Raw genomic sequence first — 19,275 nt, 5'->3', positions numbered from 1 at the left:
CCAGCTTTAACTAAGCGAGTTCTTCGTGGTGTGAGCCAACGTTGCTTTAACTAATCGAGTTCGTCATGGTGTGAGCGAACATTGCTTAACTAAGCGAGTCCTTCGAGATGTGGGCTTGCGATACTAAAGATCCTAAATTTCCCCAACGAATTGATTGATGGAAATTTATGATGCTTTTTCAAAAATATTTTGTGATGCCTTTCGGTTCGATGAATGTTCGTGGTTTATCAGGGCCATAGTTGTGTGATTTTTACCCAGTGCGTGGGAGTGCGGAAATAGCAAAAGGGAACTGAGATTGCTAATGTATACTCCCCTATGGTTGTGGGCGAAGGAATTCTACATGATTCGATCCCTTTGAGAAGGGAGAGAGAATTCATAGGTATCATTCGAAATTCGACGCTCATGTGAAGTAGCGGAGAGATGATCTATCAAATTGATGGTTGTCATAGCCAAATTATTGAGGCGTAATTTGTGCTTTAATCCTTCTAATGCAGTTAGACATTGTTTGGTCTCTTCCATAAGTTGGGAAAAGTAAGGCGGAATATCGGGTTGAGATGAAGGGTCGCAAGAATGGACTGTTGGATTCTGGTTTGACGAAGTAGGCTTATTGAGGCGTAGTCCGAATACCAACCTACTAGGATTCAATGGAAAGTTGTTTGTTCCTTCTCGGATGATCGAAAACTCGTAACAGAGTTTCAGATTAATTGGAAATTGTCCATAGTATGGAAACAGACCATTGTTTGGAAAATTGTGGGAACTTCTAGGCATGTTGGCCTAGTCTATCTTGGCAAAAGTAGACATCGGAAGTAATTGCGGTCGGGTGGGAAACATCCGATTGAGAAATTTGGTGGCCACAATGGGCCTTGTGGGGGAAAATTATGGAAGTTGTATCTGACCAAAGAAGGTTGTGCGATAAATACTATGGAAGATTCATTTGACCTAGAGTTGGTCACGAGATGATAGTGAAAACTCCGAGGTCGTGGGCAACATGGAGTGTGTCAAGATTTGGGTGACCCCGGGGTCCGGTCTATGAGAATGACCAATACGTTTAAAAAGAAAAGATCGTGATCACTAAGGAGTATTATTGGTGAATGCCATTTTGTGAAATTATTGGATGTGGCCATTGTGAAAATAAAAAGAATTGGGTTGCGGTAACCCAGGATCGTATATACCTTTGAAGACCTCCTCGAGTGGAGATGAAAAGTTCTAATCACTATGATGTATTGAGGGGACGCCTGAAATAATTCATAGGCCTTGATCCTTGCTTGTAATGAGCTCTGTGGAAGGGACGTCCAAAACAACTCATGTACAAGAAGGACGTATTTTCTGTGTAGGTACTCCAACAAGCTTGAGAAAAGTGAGGAGTTTTGATAGCAAAAGCGTGGGGATCTCACTAAGAGGAATGAAGCATGTAAAAGCATTTAAATCGGCGGCAAACTCTAAGGAGCTTAAAGCCTGCCCAAGCAAACCCAAGATAAATCGAAATGGTGGCGAAGCAAATGGAAATGGCGGTTAACAAATCAACAAGCAAAGGTTTTGGCAAAATGTGGACGTGTCCATCCCAATAAGCGGCATTCTACTAGTGAGCTAAAACATGCAACAACTAGAAGATCCTATCGGAACCCATAAAGGCAAAGATCGGTGAAACAAAATCATGATCAAAGTTGAAGGAGGAAGATTCAAAGCAATCGAGTGAAAACCCTTATGATCAAAGTCGACGGAGGCAGATTATGAGACCATCGATGGAAAAACCCTGGGGTTTTTAGATTTGGGGTTCAACTTCGACTTTAAACTCATCTCGAGAGAGAAGAAGAAGTAACCCAATGCAGAAATTGGAAATTGACAGAAGCAGGAAACAAGCAGAAAACAAAGATTACAAACGACAACGACATGATGTCCATCAAACAACAGGTGTAGCGAGTTCTATCTAATTTCAAAAAATCAAAAGTATTTAAATACTTGATCAATGTGTAAGTGGGCTTACCTTTGTCTCATGATTAATTATGGCTATGTTATTTTCTTGATGTTTGGTTTCGGTTGCATTAAAATGTACGCTGACTACCAACATTCACACAATTTTTTTTTAAATTGTGAATACTGTGGTATTTCCTTTGGTTCTTTTTGCGAGGTGCAAGTTTGAGAAGACCTTGTTTGGATATTCAACATCAATGGTCTTCGTCGACCTACCACCTCTTTTCTCTCCCGAGCAACAATCAACGGGGACGTTGATCCTCAAGTGGGGGAGCGTATATGGAGGAAAATTGGACCCGTATGGACCCCATTTATGGTATATTATGGTAGATATATTGAAGGGTGGGTTAAATGAAGATGGAAGATAGAAGAAGAATGAGATGAAAGGCCCTGGAGGAAGGAAGAAGACTCGGATAAAGGTCCTGAAGAAAGGAAGAGTACTGGGATAAAGACCCTTGATAATAGAAAAGTATTTTTCAAAAGTTCGAAAACTTCAGAAGATTACTTTGGCTATTACAAGGGAATTGAAGACGTTCAGGTGGCAGAGAGTAAAAATAACGGATTGAGAACAACAAAGTGATGGGTGAAGTCCATTTTCAAAGACAAGCGAATGCAAGCAGAGATCAATTGGGAAAGAAGAGTGCAGACAACTTGGCGGAACCTCAGTGATGTTCAAGGAGGAAGTGAAGTTCCCTTTAGAGGTGGCGGACTTGATCAATGAGGACGTTGATCCTCTAAGTGGGGGAGGATGTAAGGGGGGAGTTTGACCATAGGCAAACTCAACCCCAAGCATTGGCAAAGCTACGAGAACACTTCGACATCGAGTGGCAAATGGAACATATCAACGTACGCTGATGGTAGAGGCCGAGTTGGTATAAGCAACACTATAATGGACATAGACTACCCTGGCATTGGATCTCCCCACCCCTGGGTCAGTAGTCGGTACTAGCTTAAACGATCCACCCTCGTCCATTAGGGATAGGAGATTCGGGCCTTCGTCCTTCGTGAAGGGAGGCAGATGTTTCCATAGAGGGGAACTCTATGGACACTATGGGGCCAGCGAGTGCCCATAGTGCGTGCCCATTCTAGGGCGAGCTTTAACTATATGGAGACCCTCCGGGATAGAATACCGACAGACGTATTGACGGGACGCTACAAGGGACCCCTTCGGTAGGAATTGGTTGGCCGAGACTTGGGGGAAAGTCGAGGCGCCCATTGGGTTTTGGCATAGCTAAGACCTGGCCCCGTGACACATGTCACATAAGTGGCACACTGTGCGGGTCAGTTTCTGACTCTATGAGTGAGATTTCTTCGTGTCGGCTCCTCGTGCCACTCCCTCGAATCAGATCCTACTCCACACGCCGTGGGAAATGATTGGCACGTCGTGTGGGGATGTTTTGGCCCTTTTCTCGCTTGATCGTATGTGCTTCGTTCCTCCTCCGACTTCCCTCGCCCGAACTCGACCCTTGAAGGAGATGCTCCGCATCAATTTGCAACTGATGTTTATTTCAAGGGGGTTGTGAGTAAGGATTTTTCGTCTATTTTTCATGATGAAAATAATTATGCCTTTCCATCTGATTCAATCAAGCAAGCAACAATCGGTTCCCGATAATTTTTTATTTACTTAATCTAACTAGTTAAAAACTATCACCGCCGGTACAATGAAAAACAAATTTTTTTTTTTTTGCCATTTGGGAGACAAGTGACAGACATGGAGTAAATTACATCCATGGCCACCGAACTTTTTCCATTTTAACATTATGGCCGTTGAACTTCAATTCTTAACGGTATGATCACTAAACTTTACACTTTTTAACATATTGGTGACCACTCAATTTTAACGACCTCAAAATGAAAATATTCAAGAATTAATGTTGTTTAGAATGACATTTACCATGAAACCACATTTTTTATTTTCTAAAATCACATTTTTGGAGCTTTCTCTCTCTAAAAAATTACTCTCTCTCCTAACAAAACACCTAAATGACTCCAAAACAAAAAAAAATTCAAGAATTAAAGTTCCTTAGAATATCACTAACGCTTCGGATTTTTTATTTTTAGGCCTCAGCGGTCGTTTTGAGGCGTTGAGTGACCACCAGTATTAAAAAGTGTAAAGTTCAGTGACCATACTGTTAAGAATTGAAATTCAATGACTATAATATTAAATGAGTAAGACATGACATGATTAAAAGTAGGATTAATACATCATTTGCCTCCTAAACTTATTCAAAATGGTTGATTGGCCCCCTGAACTTTCAAAGTGTCTCAATAACCCCCTGAGCTTGCATAAAATGTTCAGTTAGCCCCCTGAACTTGCGTAGAATGTAATCAATTAATCATTCGATTGTAAAAAAGTAAGTCAAATGCGGAAGATATGTTACACGTGCCTTAGAATGTTATTACATACTTCACAAAATATATTAAAACATGTTAAAAAAGAATTTCTTACTTATTCAACTATAAAACATTTTCTTCTCTAATATTATAATCGCATACCCCTATCTTGGTCGTTTTAATTTTTTAAGATGCTTGCAACATATCTTCCGCATTTAACTTACTGTTTTACCACCGAGCGATTAATTGATTACATTTTATGCAAGTTCAAGGGGCTATCGAGACATTTTGAAAGTTCAGAGGACCAATCAACTATTTTGGACAAGTTCAGGGTGCAAATGATATATTAAACCTTAAAAGTATATCATTTTTAACATGATTGTCCTATCATTGTTCCAATGACCTATATGAAATTATCATAATGACTTTATTGAATAAGAAAAATTAATAGTTTTAGTGGACGTAAAAATAAAGTTCAATGACCTCTAGAAAATTACCATAAATTTAAACAATTCTTGCAATTTTACCCCTATTTTCCTACAACCGTCCATATTGAAAGTGTCAAGACAGAAATCCTAAACTAGTCTATCTAACTATCGGTATTTTATTAGTCTATATGTTTTAACTTATTACATGCGTAATTACTGTCGGAGGTCACAAAAATTTGGATAATATTCCTAAAAGGTTATAAAAGTATAATTTGTTTCAATAAAATTATTTAAGTTTCTTTTTGTCCCAATAAAGTTTAAACGTTTTTCAATCATCTTTTCGCCGAAATAACTCACTTGACATAAAAAAAAAGCCGCATAAACCGAAATTAGAGAGATAGTAACAAATTAACTGAGCATTATTTACATATTTTCATCTCATTTGACATTAATATTTGATAGAAGGACTAAACCATTAAAAGTGAAAAAATTTAGAGACCTTCTAATTAAATAGTGGATTGATCAACGAGTTATGAAAAACTATAGAGACTAAATAATTGTTTACCCATATAAATAAATTTATTTTTATATTTTTTTAATATTTAATTGAGATTCGGTCGGTTTCGGTTAACCGCAGTTTTTGGAATGAAGAAACCGTAACCGACCATTAACCATTATTTTTAAAATTAAAAACCGTACACTAATCAATCGGTTTCGATTAACCTTATTTTTTATTTGTTTTCAGTTTGGTTTTTCGGTTTTTCAGTTTTTTGGATTATTGTGTGCGCCCCTAGTTTAAAACACAAATATTAAACGTGAGTCTTTTTTCCTTTTTTCCGCTTATAGTGTCGTTTTTGTGCTTTGGTATGCTAATTGAAGGAGTTTATATAATTAATTATATGTAGCTATTAGCTAATCATTGTACAGTTTTAGTCATGCTTGATTGCCAAGTTTATGTGAAATGTTTTTTGTTAATGATTTTAAAGTCTATTTGGTTGAGTTGTAGTTAATAGTTGTTATGTTGTTGGCTCTTAATTGTTGTAGTCAGTAGCGCTTACCTGGATCCTGAACGACCAAATGAATTTGGTCATTTACCGTTAGATCTAGTCTCACTAAATCTACATCTTAGGATGTTTTGGATATTCACCGCACGATTATAATGAGTCTAGATTTAACGGTGAACGACCAAATTCATCTGGTCATTCAGAGTCCATGTGAGCATTACTGGTGTTATAGTTAGTTGTTTGATATTGCAATTAACAGTTTATTATTAGCTGATTAGGGGGGTTGCTTATTTAACCTTTTCGGAGCATCATTTAACATTTCATTCCAAATCGCGGAAAATACAGTGTTTGGTCATGTTTATACAGCCGTTTATATTTTGAGCAACTTTAATTCTTCAATTTCTAATTTTGAGATCATTTAAGTATTTTTTTTATTTTTTTTATTAGGAGAGAGAAGGTGCACGTTTAGAGTGCAAAAATTTCAAAAATTATAATTTTGAAAAATAAAAAACATAGTAAATGTGGTACTAAACAAATTCAATTATTGGAGTTTTCTAATTTGAGGTCTTATCACAAACACCTATTTATAAATCGGCGAAACCACATGCTTATATTTGGAATTAGCCCCAATAAAAAATTCAATCCAAATTAATAAAAATAATATAAATTAAAATTAAAATTTTATTAAATGGGACAACACCTTGTTTTTTTTAGTAATAATGTTATAGAAATAAGAATAATATTAACATCTAATATATACAAACATCTTTTCGTAAAAAGCTCTAAAACGTTGATGTTTTATAAAAAAAATGTTACACTACTTTTTCCACAGTTTGGAGTAAAACGTTAAACACTGCTCCGAAAAGCTAAAATAAACACCTCTTAATACAATAGCACTTTTAAAGTTCAATATTGTTAAACTCAGTTTGATTATTAATAATAATGATTAAACCCTTAACAATTATGCTATAAAAATAAATTATGTACATCTTGTAACCAAAAAAATTATGTATTGTTTCTGATTAGAGATTTTATCTTAAATAAGTATTAACTACTGCGGTGCTTTTAAAATTGGGCATAATATCCATTTGGCTCCCTAAACTAAGACTTCGAAGTCAATTAGGACCTTAAACTATCAAAATCATCAATCATGTTTCTGAACTAACAAAAAATCATCACTTGAGTTCCCATTCTAAACAAAAATCATCAATTGAATCCCAATTCTAAACAAAAATCTCTAATTGAGGTCTCATCAAAAATCATTCAGTTGAACAATTTCAGACTCTCTTCCCTAAACTCATTTTGAACCAACACAAAGATTATTACAACCTATATGAAATAATCACAGTTTCTGATTTTAGGATAAGATGGGGACTCAATTGACAATTGCTTAGTTCAAAAACCTCATTAATGATTTTGATAGTTTAGGGTCCTAATTGACTTTAAAACTTTAATCATATTAAGTAAAAATAATATGCCTATTTTGTTTTAGATGTGTAGTTTAAGGGCTAAATTGTGCTTTATGCCTATTTTTTATTATTTAATATAATATTTTAGAACTAATATCAAACATTTGTATGAATCTTGAAACTTTTACAAAATAATATTTTTTATATTTTATTCATAAAAAGTTTAGAGTAAATGATACTTTCATATTAAAATTTTAGTCTAATTTGACTTTTAAGGATTAAAAAGTTGATAGAATGGTTGTCAAACTCGAACAGGACCGATCGGGTTAAACTAAACTAGTCATATTTTAAACTGGTGGTGATTTGGTTATTTAATCTTTTTAAAATTTGCCTTTTATTTAATCTCAAATAACTAGAAGTATAAGAATCTGTTAATCTCAAATAACTAGAAGAACCTAGCAAATGATGAGTTCCAACTTGACTAATCATAAAATTAAAAACCGAGCTCAAATCCATCTCCACCACCATCTTCTTATACCCTTTATCCCAAGCTAAATAGAGACCAAAGTAAATGACCCAAGTTGTGCAAATTGACGGAAGACTGAACTTGCCTACCCTGGAGTTTGCAAAGGAGAGATAAACATCCATTTTTTTATTTCAAAGAGCATTCGGCTGCTCTTTTTAGGAATATCAATTGGAAGAGACTTCTAGGGAAGGAGGGAGAACCATTCCCAAGAGAAGAAACAACTCTCACAAAGCAAAAGGAACTATTCTTTCCTACTCCATATGATTGATTTCATCAAGAATATTCCCATACACTTTAATGAGCAATTTGCTCATTCACGATGCTTTGAATCTCCACCTTAGGATTCTAATAAGCCTAGATCTAATAGTGAATGAGTAAATTCTACATTCATTAAGATGCATGTAATCAAGACTGTGATTTCATTTCCTAATGCTATAATGTTTGATTATTTTTTATATTTTTTATAAATTTATGTACTTTTTTAAGTGATAAACTGAATTAACATGAGTCGGATTTAAAAATACAACATTCAGTGTTTGGGAGAATTCAGAAGTTTAAGTTACATAGAGCTCTAAAAATGACGTAAGAATCTTATGTTTTTAATTCCTTTCATCTTTCATTGGATACATAATTCCGTTGGTCAGAAGGTAGCAAGCATGATGAATCTATTTTGATATGTTATGCTTTGATTATGGCACTCCCTAGTGTTGATGGAATGAACAAGCTGAGTAATAACATAGACACTATCCATGTTTGAATTAAGCAGAGTTTCAAGCATCAAAATCATGACATTATGACTAATGCAAGCTCTATAACTCGCAAGCCAGATTAAGGCATCAACCGACACCAAAAACTAATGTCCCATTACTTACTAGTCATTTTATAGAACTTCAGCCGAGAACTAGAATATGAAAAACCTCAAATAATATACTTGAGCAACCCGTTGTAATGCAAAGACCAATGACGAATTCATATAAGTATTTGCCGAGCAAGATGTGTATCAGCTTCCTGAACATATTAAAACACTAACAAATTCATGTCAACTTTTCCATCAAAGGCAGTTGCAGGTATAAACTCACCCTAAGACGAAAAAGAAGACGATGAAAAAGGGGCAATGAGGTTTCTAACTATTAAGTTGTGATAGTAGCAACCAAAATTGACTCTTTCCTATAACACGAGCAAAACACTCATCCGTCTGGAGGATCAACCTGCCAGTTATCAATATACACCACATCACAATATTATCGTCTTATCAACTGTAGACTTGCAGCTTTCCTCACCTGCAGCCAAAACGAGCAGCCAAACAATGAATCAGACATCTTTCTCATGTTAAAGAGTTGCATAGTCAGCTAGGTTTCCTACATCACTCTACTTCAGAAAGTTAACACAATAGCTATGTGAAACATAAATTATGGCAACTTCAACTCCGAGATAAATTTCAGTGTTGGTTCTAGAAAGAAGAAAAAATAGTTAATTTTTTTTATCACAGTTGGAAACTTCAAAGCAGAAACAAAACAATTTATCAGTACCTGCTGCCTTCAAGACCCCAATTTCCGGGAGTTTATCCTTCATTAGGCTGCCCCAAATAGATCAGTCATGAGTCCGTCCCTTCATTCAGTACAATGCCACATCACTGCATACAGACCATTTATGCTTTTATCTGATGATTGTCATTAGCCATGTAAAATATGGCCATTTCAACAGCTTCACATCTCAAATGTTCTGTTGTACAAGTCTCCAGAACTTGGCATCCGAAACTTTGAATCATCATACCCAGCACTATAGAACTTGTTCAATCCCAGTCTCTCATTTCGGAGAAGCTCGGCCACACTTCCAGCTTGACCCTCATTCCATCCATCCCAGCGACCATTTGACATGTGCCCATTCCTGGAATGTTGAAGAGACATTTGCATGAATGGAGATATATTGCTCATTTGTGATTGGTCGACAAGCCTTGAAGAAATGCCATAAGAATCATTAAGTGAAGAATAGCCATTGCCAATGTCAGAATATCTGAGGTTCTGGTGTGGCGAGAGAGAACTTTGCATCAGTAGCTGAAGTCTTGCATCATTCTCAAAGGCATTTAACTGTTGTTGGGGGAAATTAGATCTCATGTCTAGGCCTGAATTGTTCAGCCCACCTTGAAGTCTCCCTTTGCCGACCGCTAAAATTGCAGGATCCATAAATTCAATATCCCCACCACTGCTACTAATATTTCCAAGTGAGGGTGATTGATATGAATTTCTTAGCATGGAAGAAGGGTCTAGCAAATGATTCCCTAAGTGAAAAAAAAAAGAGAAAAGATTACAAGAGTCTAGCAAATGATTCCCAAAGTGAGCAAAAGTGAAAATATTACAAAACAGACAAAAAAAAAAGCCTATGCCAATAATCAAACCCAAAAACTTACCAGGTAGCGTATCAAAAATCTGTTCCATCCTCTCCTGAGAAGAAAAGCCTGGGGGTGGAGCTCTATTAGGTAGAGAGAATCCAGGAGGGGCAGAAATTTGAGACCTAGAAACTGCTAGGGAAAAAAAAGGTTTAATAAATCAAGTATAAAAGAACTTCATTAACCTAAAAAGAGTAGGCTTTCCCACGAATCCAATATAGAGAACGGCCAGTCACAGCTAAAGGTAAACCCTTATAGGAGATAGAAAAGAAAGGGAAAATTCTGATTAACAGTTAACATTATCATGCACAAGTGATAAAATCAGCAAAAACTTTCAAATAATAACTGTTCAAGTTACATACACCCCCAACTATAAATCCAGCATACTAATTTTATCCCACTGCTAATCTTAAACATCCACATTGTTCCATGCCAGAAGCATATTGTCATAAGGTTATACTCCAAGATTCACTTGCTACAATAAAAAAAAATAAAGCTCTGGATTTTTATCCAAATGGGCGGTTTAATCTAAAATGGAATGCAATAAAAAGACAATTAATCATTGGAGTCTCACAACCTAAACTACCTTCTTAAAGCTTAGCAGAATTTCAGTCACAAAATTGTATGATCTACTTCCCAGTCTAGACAAACAATGACCAAAAGAGTTAATGGAACATATAAAAAAACTGGCATGACGACTTATTTGGCCCCTGTGTGATCCAAAATTTTGTAATTTCCCCCTGTGGTATCATTTGGTAACATTTACCCCTGAGGTATTCCCACAGGTGACATTTGACCCATTTTGGATGAAAATTTAACTGATCTATTAATTATTCTTACATGACACAATTTTTAACAATTGGCATGTACACATGTCAATTGTTTTAAATTTTTTTTTCCCACATAGACTTTATATGTGGATAAATAAGAAAGTCTTATTTATCCACATATAAAGTCTATATGGGGAAAAAATAATTAAAACAATTGGCACGTGTACATGCCCATTGTTAAAAATTGTGCCATGCGAAAAATTTAACGAATCAGATAATTTTTCATCAAAAATGGGTCAAATGCCAACTACGGAAATAACTCAAGGGACAAATGTTAACAAATGATAAAACAGGGGACAAATGACAAAATTCTGGATACCAACCTCTGAGTAAGTCTTCAGAATTTTAGCTTTGATAAATTGCCATATTAAGGTAGAAGGTGATATGAACTTTTGGCAACCCATGTATAAGAAGAATACTACATGATTTCTAACGTTCAAAATGAAAATGAAAAATGATATTTAGTTATTAGGTCTTTAAATCTAATTTTTGGTTCAGCTTTCAATGCCAAAAACAGAAAGAAGGCTAGTTCTCGTTTACATCAACATTTTCATAATTAAAAACACAACTTCAGACAAACACTCACCAGACGTCTTATTAGACGGGAAAACTGAAGGACCACCCATAAAAGCTTCAGATTCATCAAAATTGCTTGGAGAGAAACCATTCCCCATCATATGCCTATCCACATATGAATTTCTTTTTTCAGAAAAATCCTGACCATAGGGATGGGTTTTTTGCAACTGCCCAAAAATGCTAAATGGTGGATCAGCATCAACTATTTGACTCCTAGATTCCTCATGCCTAGCAAAAGAGAACCTAGACTGACTGTTATGTTGACCTTTCCACGAACTTGCCATTTTGAGGCTAGGTTGTTTATCAGTCTCACCCAAAAATTTAGCCAGATTCTGAGGCGATGTTAATGACTCATCCCAAGAATCCAGATCTAATGATAATATGTTTGAAATTATGCTGCTCTCACCCACATCCAAGGCAGTAGCATCACCATGTGATTTTCCAATGGGCTTCCCTTCCCCTCCATTCGTAAGAGGGAAGCCATGCTCTATGTTTCTATCCAAACCAGAAGAACTGCTGAGCAATTTTTCAGGGTATCCATTTGCTATCATACTATTACTAGAGGAATGTAGAAGTGACCGATCAACTCTAGTATCTACAAATAGAGGATCGGAATTTAGAGCACCAAAAGGATCATTGTGTTGCAAAGAATGGGACCTAGAATGATTTGTATAATGGACGGAATTAGCAGAATTTGGCAAGTAAGATGTATGGCTAACAACTTCAGGATCCTTCAGTCTTTGATTATCAAATGATATTATGTCCTCTTCTACTTCAGTACTTGTAGCTGCTGGATTATGAGGATCTGTTCTCCAATCAGATTGATCTGTAAAACCAGAATTTATCTGACTTCCTGCTAGAGCTAAAGGTTCCCCATATTGGTCCACATACTGTTGATGTACACCGTGACTCCCAGGTGATTTTATCATACTGTGATCTGCACTACTAGTTCTAGTAACACCAGAAATATCACATCTAATATTACTGTCAGCCTTGATTGATCCCATATCAGCTATAACTGCCCCTCCTTTTTCAGACTCGCAAAATGGCTCAGTATGAGCAAAGGAGTTTGGACTGTCTGAAACCATATCAGAGCCCCAGTTATTTTGCTTAGATGTTGGAGAACTAGAAGACTGGTCACCTGAAGTTAAAGTAGCATTAGTTTCATTCATGCATGGTTTCTCCAGAACACTGGCTCGTAAATCTAAACCACTATTCTGCTTTACAGGTTTCAAATAATCCTGTTTTCCTTTACCAATGAAACTTTGACCATCTTCATTCCATACTGCCCTTTTTCCTACATCACTATGTAACGAAGAGGTCTGAGATGAAGTTGCAATTGCAGAAGAGAATGCTAATGTGCTATTAACCATATCTGGCTTTGGCTTAGAAGGTCCATTTGATTGTGTTGAATTAGCTGTTTGTGGCTGATTAGCAGCTCGTGTTCCCCTAGTACAATGTTTAATCAGCAAGAATGCTTACAAAAAACAAGTAAAAAAAATAGGTTTTAGCAACTGGCATACCACGAGGCTGCTGCGGGAAGTGTGATTGATTTACCCAAGCTTCCATTCGGAGGCGAACCTTTAGATGTACTCACTGTATTCTGCTGGATAAATATGGCATATTCAAGAACCAACCATCAGCAACAGAAAAATCTATGTTTTCTTTGGAGCAGATATTAGTGCCTAATTTATCATTGCTGACATTATCATGCAAAATTTACTGCCTACTTTTATTTTAACAAGAAAAGAACTCACATTAGAACTACTTTTTACAATGGGTTTTGCTGCAGCAGCAGTAATGTTACAGCTATAATCATCCATAGGCGGAGGCAGCATGCTCCCTGCACGACGCACCATACTACTTGTTGTACCAGTAATTTGTTGAACCCTACTCCTTTAAAAAAATAAGGAATTAATCATCGATGAAAGGTACACTTCTGCTGAAATAACAATTCCGAACTGTTATAATTTTTTACAACTTAAAGGGAACTTAAATTGAGAATGATGAGATAAACCAAAAACAACAAATATCATGTCACTAAATCCTAGTACCAAAGCAACACTAAGTATTTTGGTACCAGCAGAGATCGTAAAGTTGCAGGGACCTCCAAAGGCATCCCAAAGCAAATGTCTAGTGTGCAAATAATAGAGGCCAGACAAAAAAAAAAACAACCCCTTTGCATGCACACTTGATAAATACCCTAGGTGCTCTTGCTCATGAGCACCACAAATGACTATAAAGACCACCAAACTTGGGAACTTAAATTGATTTTCAATATTGCAGAGCTTAAAAGACTACTTCAAATGAAGTGGGTAGACAGCATCTTCTAGAGACCAAATGGAAAGAATGAACAGTCCTATATGCTTTTCCCCAATGTAAATTGAATTCAACCATTCTTTAGATCTGCATGACAATTCACAAGACTAACACACCATCAGGAACTGCACCGAACTATACCTTGTGTATGCTGATATTATCTCATCTTTTGTAAAACTGTCCTCCTGAGAACCAATCTCATGCAAATATAGACAATCTGGATTGGTGCAAGGCTGCAGTGAACAAAAGTCATTCTAGTGAGAAAAGATTCTCCAATATCTCCATCATTGTGTTTCATCTCGTATACAAGGAAGGATTCCATGAATCCAAATACCAAAACATTATTGTAGCCCTAAAAACATACCACATTTCTGAGCCATGCATGACAATACTTCGTTGTACCAAAGCACGCCCTGAAAATGCCCAATAAAATGATTAAAATTTACGTGGCTTATCAACCATAAAAAGGGACCTTATATTTAAAGCTGCACGCACTTTAATGATCTACCATCCAAGACAAACCCATGTACAGACTGAATACAACGAATTGCCTCTTCCTCCCTTCCATAAGTTATATATCTGTCAGAAAATTTCAAAAACAAAGGCTTTACCAGGTTAGTTGATTTATTTATAAATAAATAAGAAATGAAGAGTAGTAAATGCTTAGTCAAATAACATAAACTATAACATAAACAGAAAATTTAAGAAAATTAGGCAAGTACTTCTACTGTATACAAAATTCACAAGCATCAGCAATACCATGTCAAGAAGTCCTACTGCAGTCAGAATTTCAATAAGCAAACCATGCTAACAAGCATTAACCGAAGAGCACACAGAAATTATCAACAAGAATAAGTACATGTTTATTTGAAACTCACACACTACAAGTATTGTTTGGAAACTGTTGAATGACACCAGCTGCTGTTCGAGACATAGACACTTTTAGAACTTTTCCATACTGGCCAAAGTACTCTCTCCGCTGGAGAAGCTGCTCAGAAAATTAAAAACTTCATATGTAAAATACTTGCCTATGAAAGGGCAAAAAAATAAAGCATTAATTAAGTAGATAGTACAAAAAAGTGAGATTACATCTTCATCAGCCAGATTAAGGGGCAGCCCAACTATGTACACAAGGTTCCTTTGAATCACCCGCACACTGCTGAGCTGCTTCCTTCCGTCAGATGGCTTTGATTTTGTCTTCTGTGACTTCTTTCGCTCCATATGGATTTCAGCCACCATTCTTTGAGGGGAAGTTTCAGGAAATAATAAAACGAAAATCAGCATAACATTCCAGACACTGAAACAACTAGATAAAGTTATAATTGGTCAAATGCAAAAACAACCTCTCACAGCTTGCAGCCATCCCTACTATCTTTTCCTTGTCGTATGGGATACGGCATGCAGGGCAACGGCCTTCTGTATCATCCTTCTCTGCCATGTCCATTATATGATGCCAACACCAAACACATATCTTCCACGATGCAGATGAGAACCATAAATATATGTGAATTTAATTAGATATTGTAAATGTAATTGGACAAAGAAAATTGCTGAAAATTCAGAAAATTCAAAATGAGTAAAGAGGCCATATAATAGAGCATGTCACAATCACCCTTGCTCTCAATGCAGGTGAAAAAAGAACTATTCAAAGATAAGTAGTAACAGAGACAAGTTACTAGTGCAAGAGTATCAGCACAACTGGCTATAGCCTATATGCAACTATATTACTTCTTAGTACCAATGTCTGTAAACTTTTTCAAAGTCTGCACATGGGCAGTAAATGTATGGCATATAAGATCACAGTATTATTCTACTTGACTGGTATAATAATTAGTAGCCTGAAAGTAATAATATCAAAAACCTCGTAGCCACATTTGCAAGGCTTCAATTGCTGATCCGTCAAGTCCATCTCCTCTGCACATAGTGGGCAGGTCCTTTCCCCTTCGTCACTCATGTTTGCCCTGAAAATATATGTTTTTGAAAACAATATCAGAAGTATTGGGATGTTTAGTTCAAAACTAGCAAATGTTCCAAACATAGGCCTAAAATCTACAATGTTTCCAAAAAAAACACAATCTTTGAGTAGATAAAGCAATCAGGGCCCAAACAAACAACGAATTAATAATTTTACTATATCTCACCGTTCACATTCCTCTCGACATACATTAACAACAGCCTAGGCATACACTTAGTGTGTGACTTACGGTCCATCATTCAAATATCGCCGATCACAACCAACTCAAGAAAAATTGCATACAAGAAATTAAGAAAAATGATTTCGAATCCTTAAAAACATAACAGGAATAAACTCAACGGGCCAGTTTAGACTCAAAATTGCATATACAAAACCCTAAAGCTACCTGAATGATTTCTATTTTATTCACAAAAAAAGAATCGATTTACAAATCCAAACACATATGAAGCAAAATCGCAAAGAACTCGCAGATCAAAAAAATCAATTTATAATCAAGAAAAAATTGCACCAGAAAAATACCAAATAATAACAAATCAGCAACATGCATACCATATCAGAACTAAAATCCAAACAAAAACAAATCGAGAACACAAATCTAATAATGGCTTAAAAGTAAACAAAATTGGGGCAAAGAAAATTAGGGATCCGGATAAAAAGAACAAATATCGAAGGCTACGATTGGAAAATTAGGGATTTCTGAAGAAGACTCACAGTTTCTGGATCGAGAGAGAGTCTACGACGGTGAGGCTGAGAGAAAAAAAAAAATCAAACGCGAGATAAAAAAGAGAGATGCGAGAAGAGAGAAGCGAGAAGAGAGAGAAAACACAAGGTAAGCTTTTTAAAAGAAAATAGAGAGAGAGGGCGAAGCTCTTGTGTTGTTTGTTTGGATGGCTTTTTTGGCTGCTGGCTTTCTCTTATCTCTGCGTCGCTGTCCTATCATTTAAATATTATTCTATACTCATTTTACCCCTCGATTTTCCTTTATTTACCGTAAATACCCCTCCGACACCGAGTTAGCAAATCTTCTATTCAGTTTGATGATTCACTCCGGCACCGGAATCTCGTGTGGCAGTTCCAGCAATTGCCGCGTGGACAGCTTTTTTAGATCTGGCGGTTGATATTCCGTTTCGCGATGTTTATTTTTGACCTTTGGATGTGTACCCAAAACAATTTGCGGGTGGGCCCCTATATGACCTCTAGGTGGGTCCAAAACCCACCGATGTGTTTCTTCGTTCTAATCGGATGGTCTATATTAGTCTTACTGTATTTTATTTTGGTTCACATGAATATTTCAATGATGTGTATTTCAGATAAATCTCATCTACAAATAATGTGATTTGAAATTGTTTCGAGTGAAAAAGAATTAAAATACTGTGATTCCCAAAATAATACTCAAACTCTTTTTGCAACTAAAATTTAATATTTCTTTTTTACACTAAACTTTGCAACTTTATATTTAAGCTTTTTACCTTTTATGGTTAATTCTTATATTACTAAAAATATATTATAACATTGAGTGACTATAGTGCTGAATGAAACATTGTAACGATCGTTGATTCTAGATCTCGATTTAGTATAAAGAACATTATAGGGGGAGTGACATACCACTTTTAGACTTATCACTAGGTTTGCTTGTATTCCACCATCTCAGTAATTGTCCCTCCTACTACTACGGGATGGGACCTTATGGATGTATTCTTGTCGATTATATATTAATGAGATCATCCGCGTATTTATTCACTTCCGTGTCTTTTCTGTGTTGTCTATGCTTGTATGTGAATATGTTTGATTGTCTTATGATTGTGTTATTGTTGTGATCTTTATATCTCGGATTTCTAACCCTTGCGTGTGAATATTGCAGATAAGGTGAATTATATTTAGTGGTTGGCTTACTTCCGAAGGGTTAAGTGAGTGCCACATGGGTCCATGTTCTCGTCAACGGTTTATTTTATTTATTTTTATTTTTTTTGTTCATTTTAGTGTTTTCACTAAATGCGTAATAAAATATAAAATTGTCTTCACTTGTTTTTTTATAGCAATATAAACTAAAACAGCAGCAAAATAGTAAAACAAATAAAAATTATTCTAGGATCGTAGATAACATCCGAATATTATATTTGGAAAATGTGTGATAATAAAAGAAGCGGATGAGTTTACAGCATTATGTCATGTCACGTGGATCATGCAGGATACGTCATATGAGTGAGATACGAGGAAAAGGAGTTGACATTGCTTTCCATATCAACATGCATCTGCCATTGTATCTCATATTGACGATTCCAGAGAATATGAAAGGGCCTTTACAAAACAAGAATGAATATACTTAAATAACAATTAATAAAGATAAGTGATAACATGACTGTTCCAATAAGGCGTCATTAATGCCAAAAGGTTACAGAATCCTATATAAATGCCTTAGCTCTGATGTATTTGAGGTATGTTGGCTAACTTCCATCTAATTCTTGTCATTACCCTTTTTATTCATAAATATATCACGACTCTAGGATCGGAGTGTCCTCGACTGAACCCAACGGCACCTCATATGGAAGGGATTCTGATCAAGAAAGCTTGCACATTTATCAACTAGTGTGGTGAGTGTGGAGCTCTAAATAAAATATAGTTTCATCATGAACAAACAGGACGAGGTTTGATGGACTACCAATTCCTCCCACTACAGGGATTCCTGAAACACCCACTAATGGGATCCCTACAATTCCCACCACAGGGAATTCAACCATATCACCATAATGAATTATTTGCCTTTGCCATTTCATTTGACGATTTCTACCTCTGATATCGTCGTAATGGAAAATATAGATGAGGCATCCCCATGTATATTCCTTAATAATGTAGGAGGTGTTCTTACGACCAATATAAGCCAATAAGCATAGAATCGTTTAATTGTGATATTCGGTGACATTGTTGACAAACTTGCGACATCTGCCCAAATCCAAACTTGTCTCCCTACGAATGCACAACCTGGAAGTGTGTTGCACGAATCAGGCAGCGGGCGCCCAATCTACAGGCTAAGTCCATGTCAGATTTCTCCTCCTATATGCCTCCCAAAATGACAAACCCTCCACTCACTCAAAATGTTGAATCAACTATATATCAAACTAGATTTATTGATCGTTATGGCATCCGAAAATAATTATTTAGAGATCCACAGAGACTAGAAGTTCGAAGAGAATTATGGTTGTTTGATCCAATCATAGGACAAAGACTACCCCGGAATATGGACCGTCCAGCTCCTAATGTCACAATAAGAGTACATTCGATGATAGACAAGTCAGGAAGTAAAATGACAAATTATTCTTCTCCCAAACCTGCCACTATGGAAAGAAAAATGGAGTGCTTGATACCTTGGCTAGATACAGATACTCTGCAAATAAGCAAACTCCATCTCATAGGGATTCGCTATTCTCTTTACGGATCTTAAGCTATAAGAGAGATCAAAGGTTCAAACCTCACACTCTACCACGATACAATGGAGAAGGCAATCTAGAGGCCCATGCAT

General features: G+C 36.1%; 1 protein-coding gene across 5 annotated transcripts; it reads right to left on the bottom strand.

Moving 5' to 3' along the window:
• Nucleotides 1-8,575: 8,575 nt before the first annotated feature.
• On the bottom strand, nt 8,576-16,672 carry LOC136222746 (uncharacterized). 5 transcript variants are annotated; one of them, XM_066010475.1, is made up of 14 exons: nt 16,470-16,672; nt 15,645-15,744; nt 15,127-15,254; nt 14,873-15,023; nt 14,662-14,771; nt 14,279-14,362; nt 14,148-14,196; nt 13,925-14,016; nt 13,222-13,360; nt 12,988-13,070; nt 11,475-12,913; nt 10,080-10,193; nt 9,202-9,950; nt 8,576-8,952 (listed from the first exon to the last, which is right to left on the bottom strand). In XM_066010475.1, exons 2-13 carry the CDS (start codon nt 15,735-15,737, stop codon nt 9,379-9,381), a joined length of 3,054 nt encoding a protein of 1,017 aa, XP_065866547.1. In that variant the 5' UTR covers nt 15,738-15,744; nt 16,470-16,672; the 3' UTR covers nt 8,576-8,952; nt 9,202-9,378. The 5 variants fall into 5 exon arrangements, with proteins under 5 accessions (XP_065866547.1, XP_065866548.1, XP_065866549.1 ...); XM_066010476.1 differs by having other exon boundaries at nt 10,080-10,190; XM_066010477.1 differs by having other exon boundaries at nt 12,988-13,067.
• Nucleotides 16,673-19,275: the final 2,603 nt, after the last annotated feature.

This window comes from Euphorbia lathyris, chromosome 3, assembly GCF_963576675.1.
Source record: "Euphorbia lathyris chromosome 3, ddEupLath1.1, whole genome shotgun sequence".
Lineage (NCBI taxonomy): Eukaryota > Viridiplantae > Streptophyta > Magnoliopsida > Malpighiales > Euphorbiaceae > Euphorbia > Euphorbia lathyris.
This window is presented reverse-complemented; position numbering and strand designations above follow the sequence as displayed.

What these genes read in the sequence shown, in the direction of transcription:
- LOC136222746 (XM_066010475.1), bottom strand. Translation starts at nt 15,737, where the DNA reads ATGAGTGACGAAGGGGAAAGGACCTGCCCACTATGTGCAGAGGAGATG. An exon ending in CTTGCAAATGTGGCTACGAG is followed by an intron (nt 15,255 to 15,644) that starts GTTTTTGATATT and finishes GCATCGTGGAAG; the next exon opens with ATATGTGTTTGGTGTTGGCA. An exon ending in ATAATATCAGCATACACAAG is followed by an intron (nt 13,361 to 13,924) that starts GTATAGTTCGGT and finishes ATTTTTTTAAAG; the next exon opens with GAGTAGGGTTCAACAAATTA.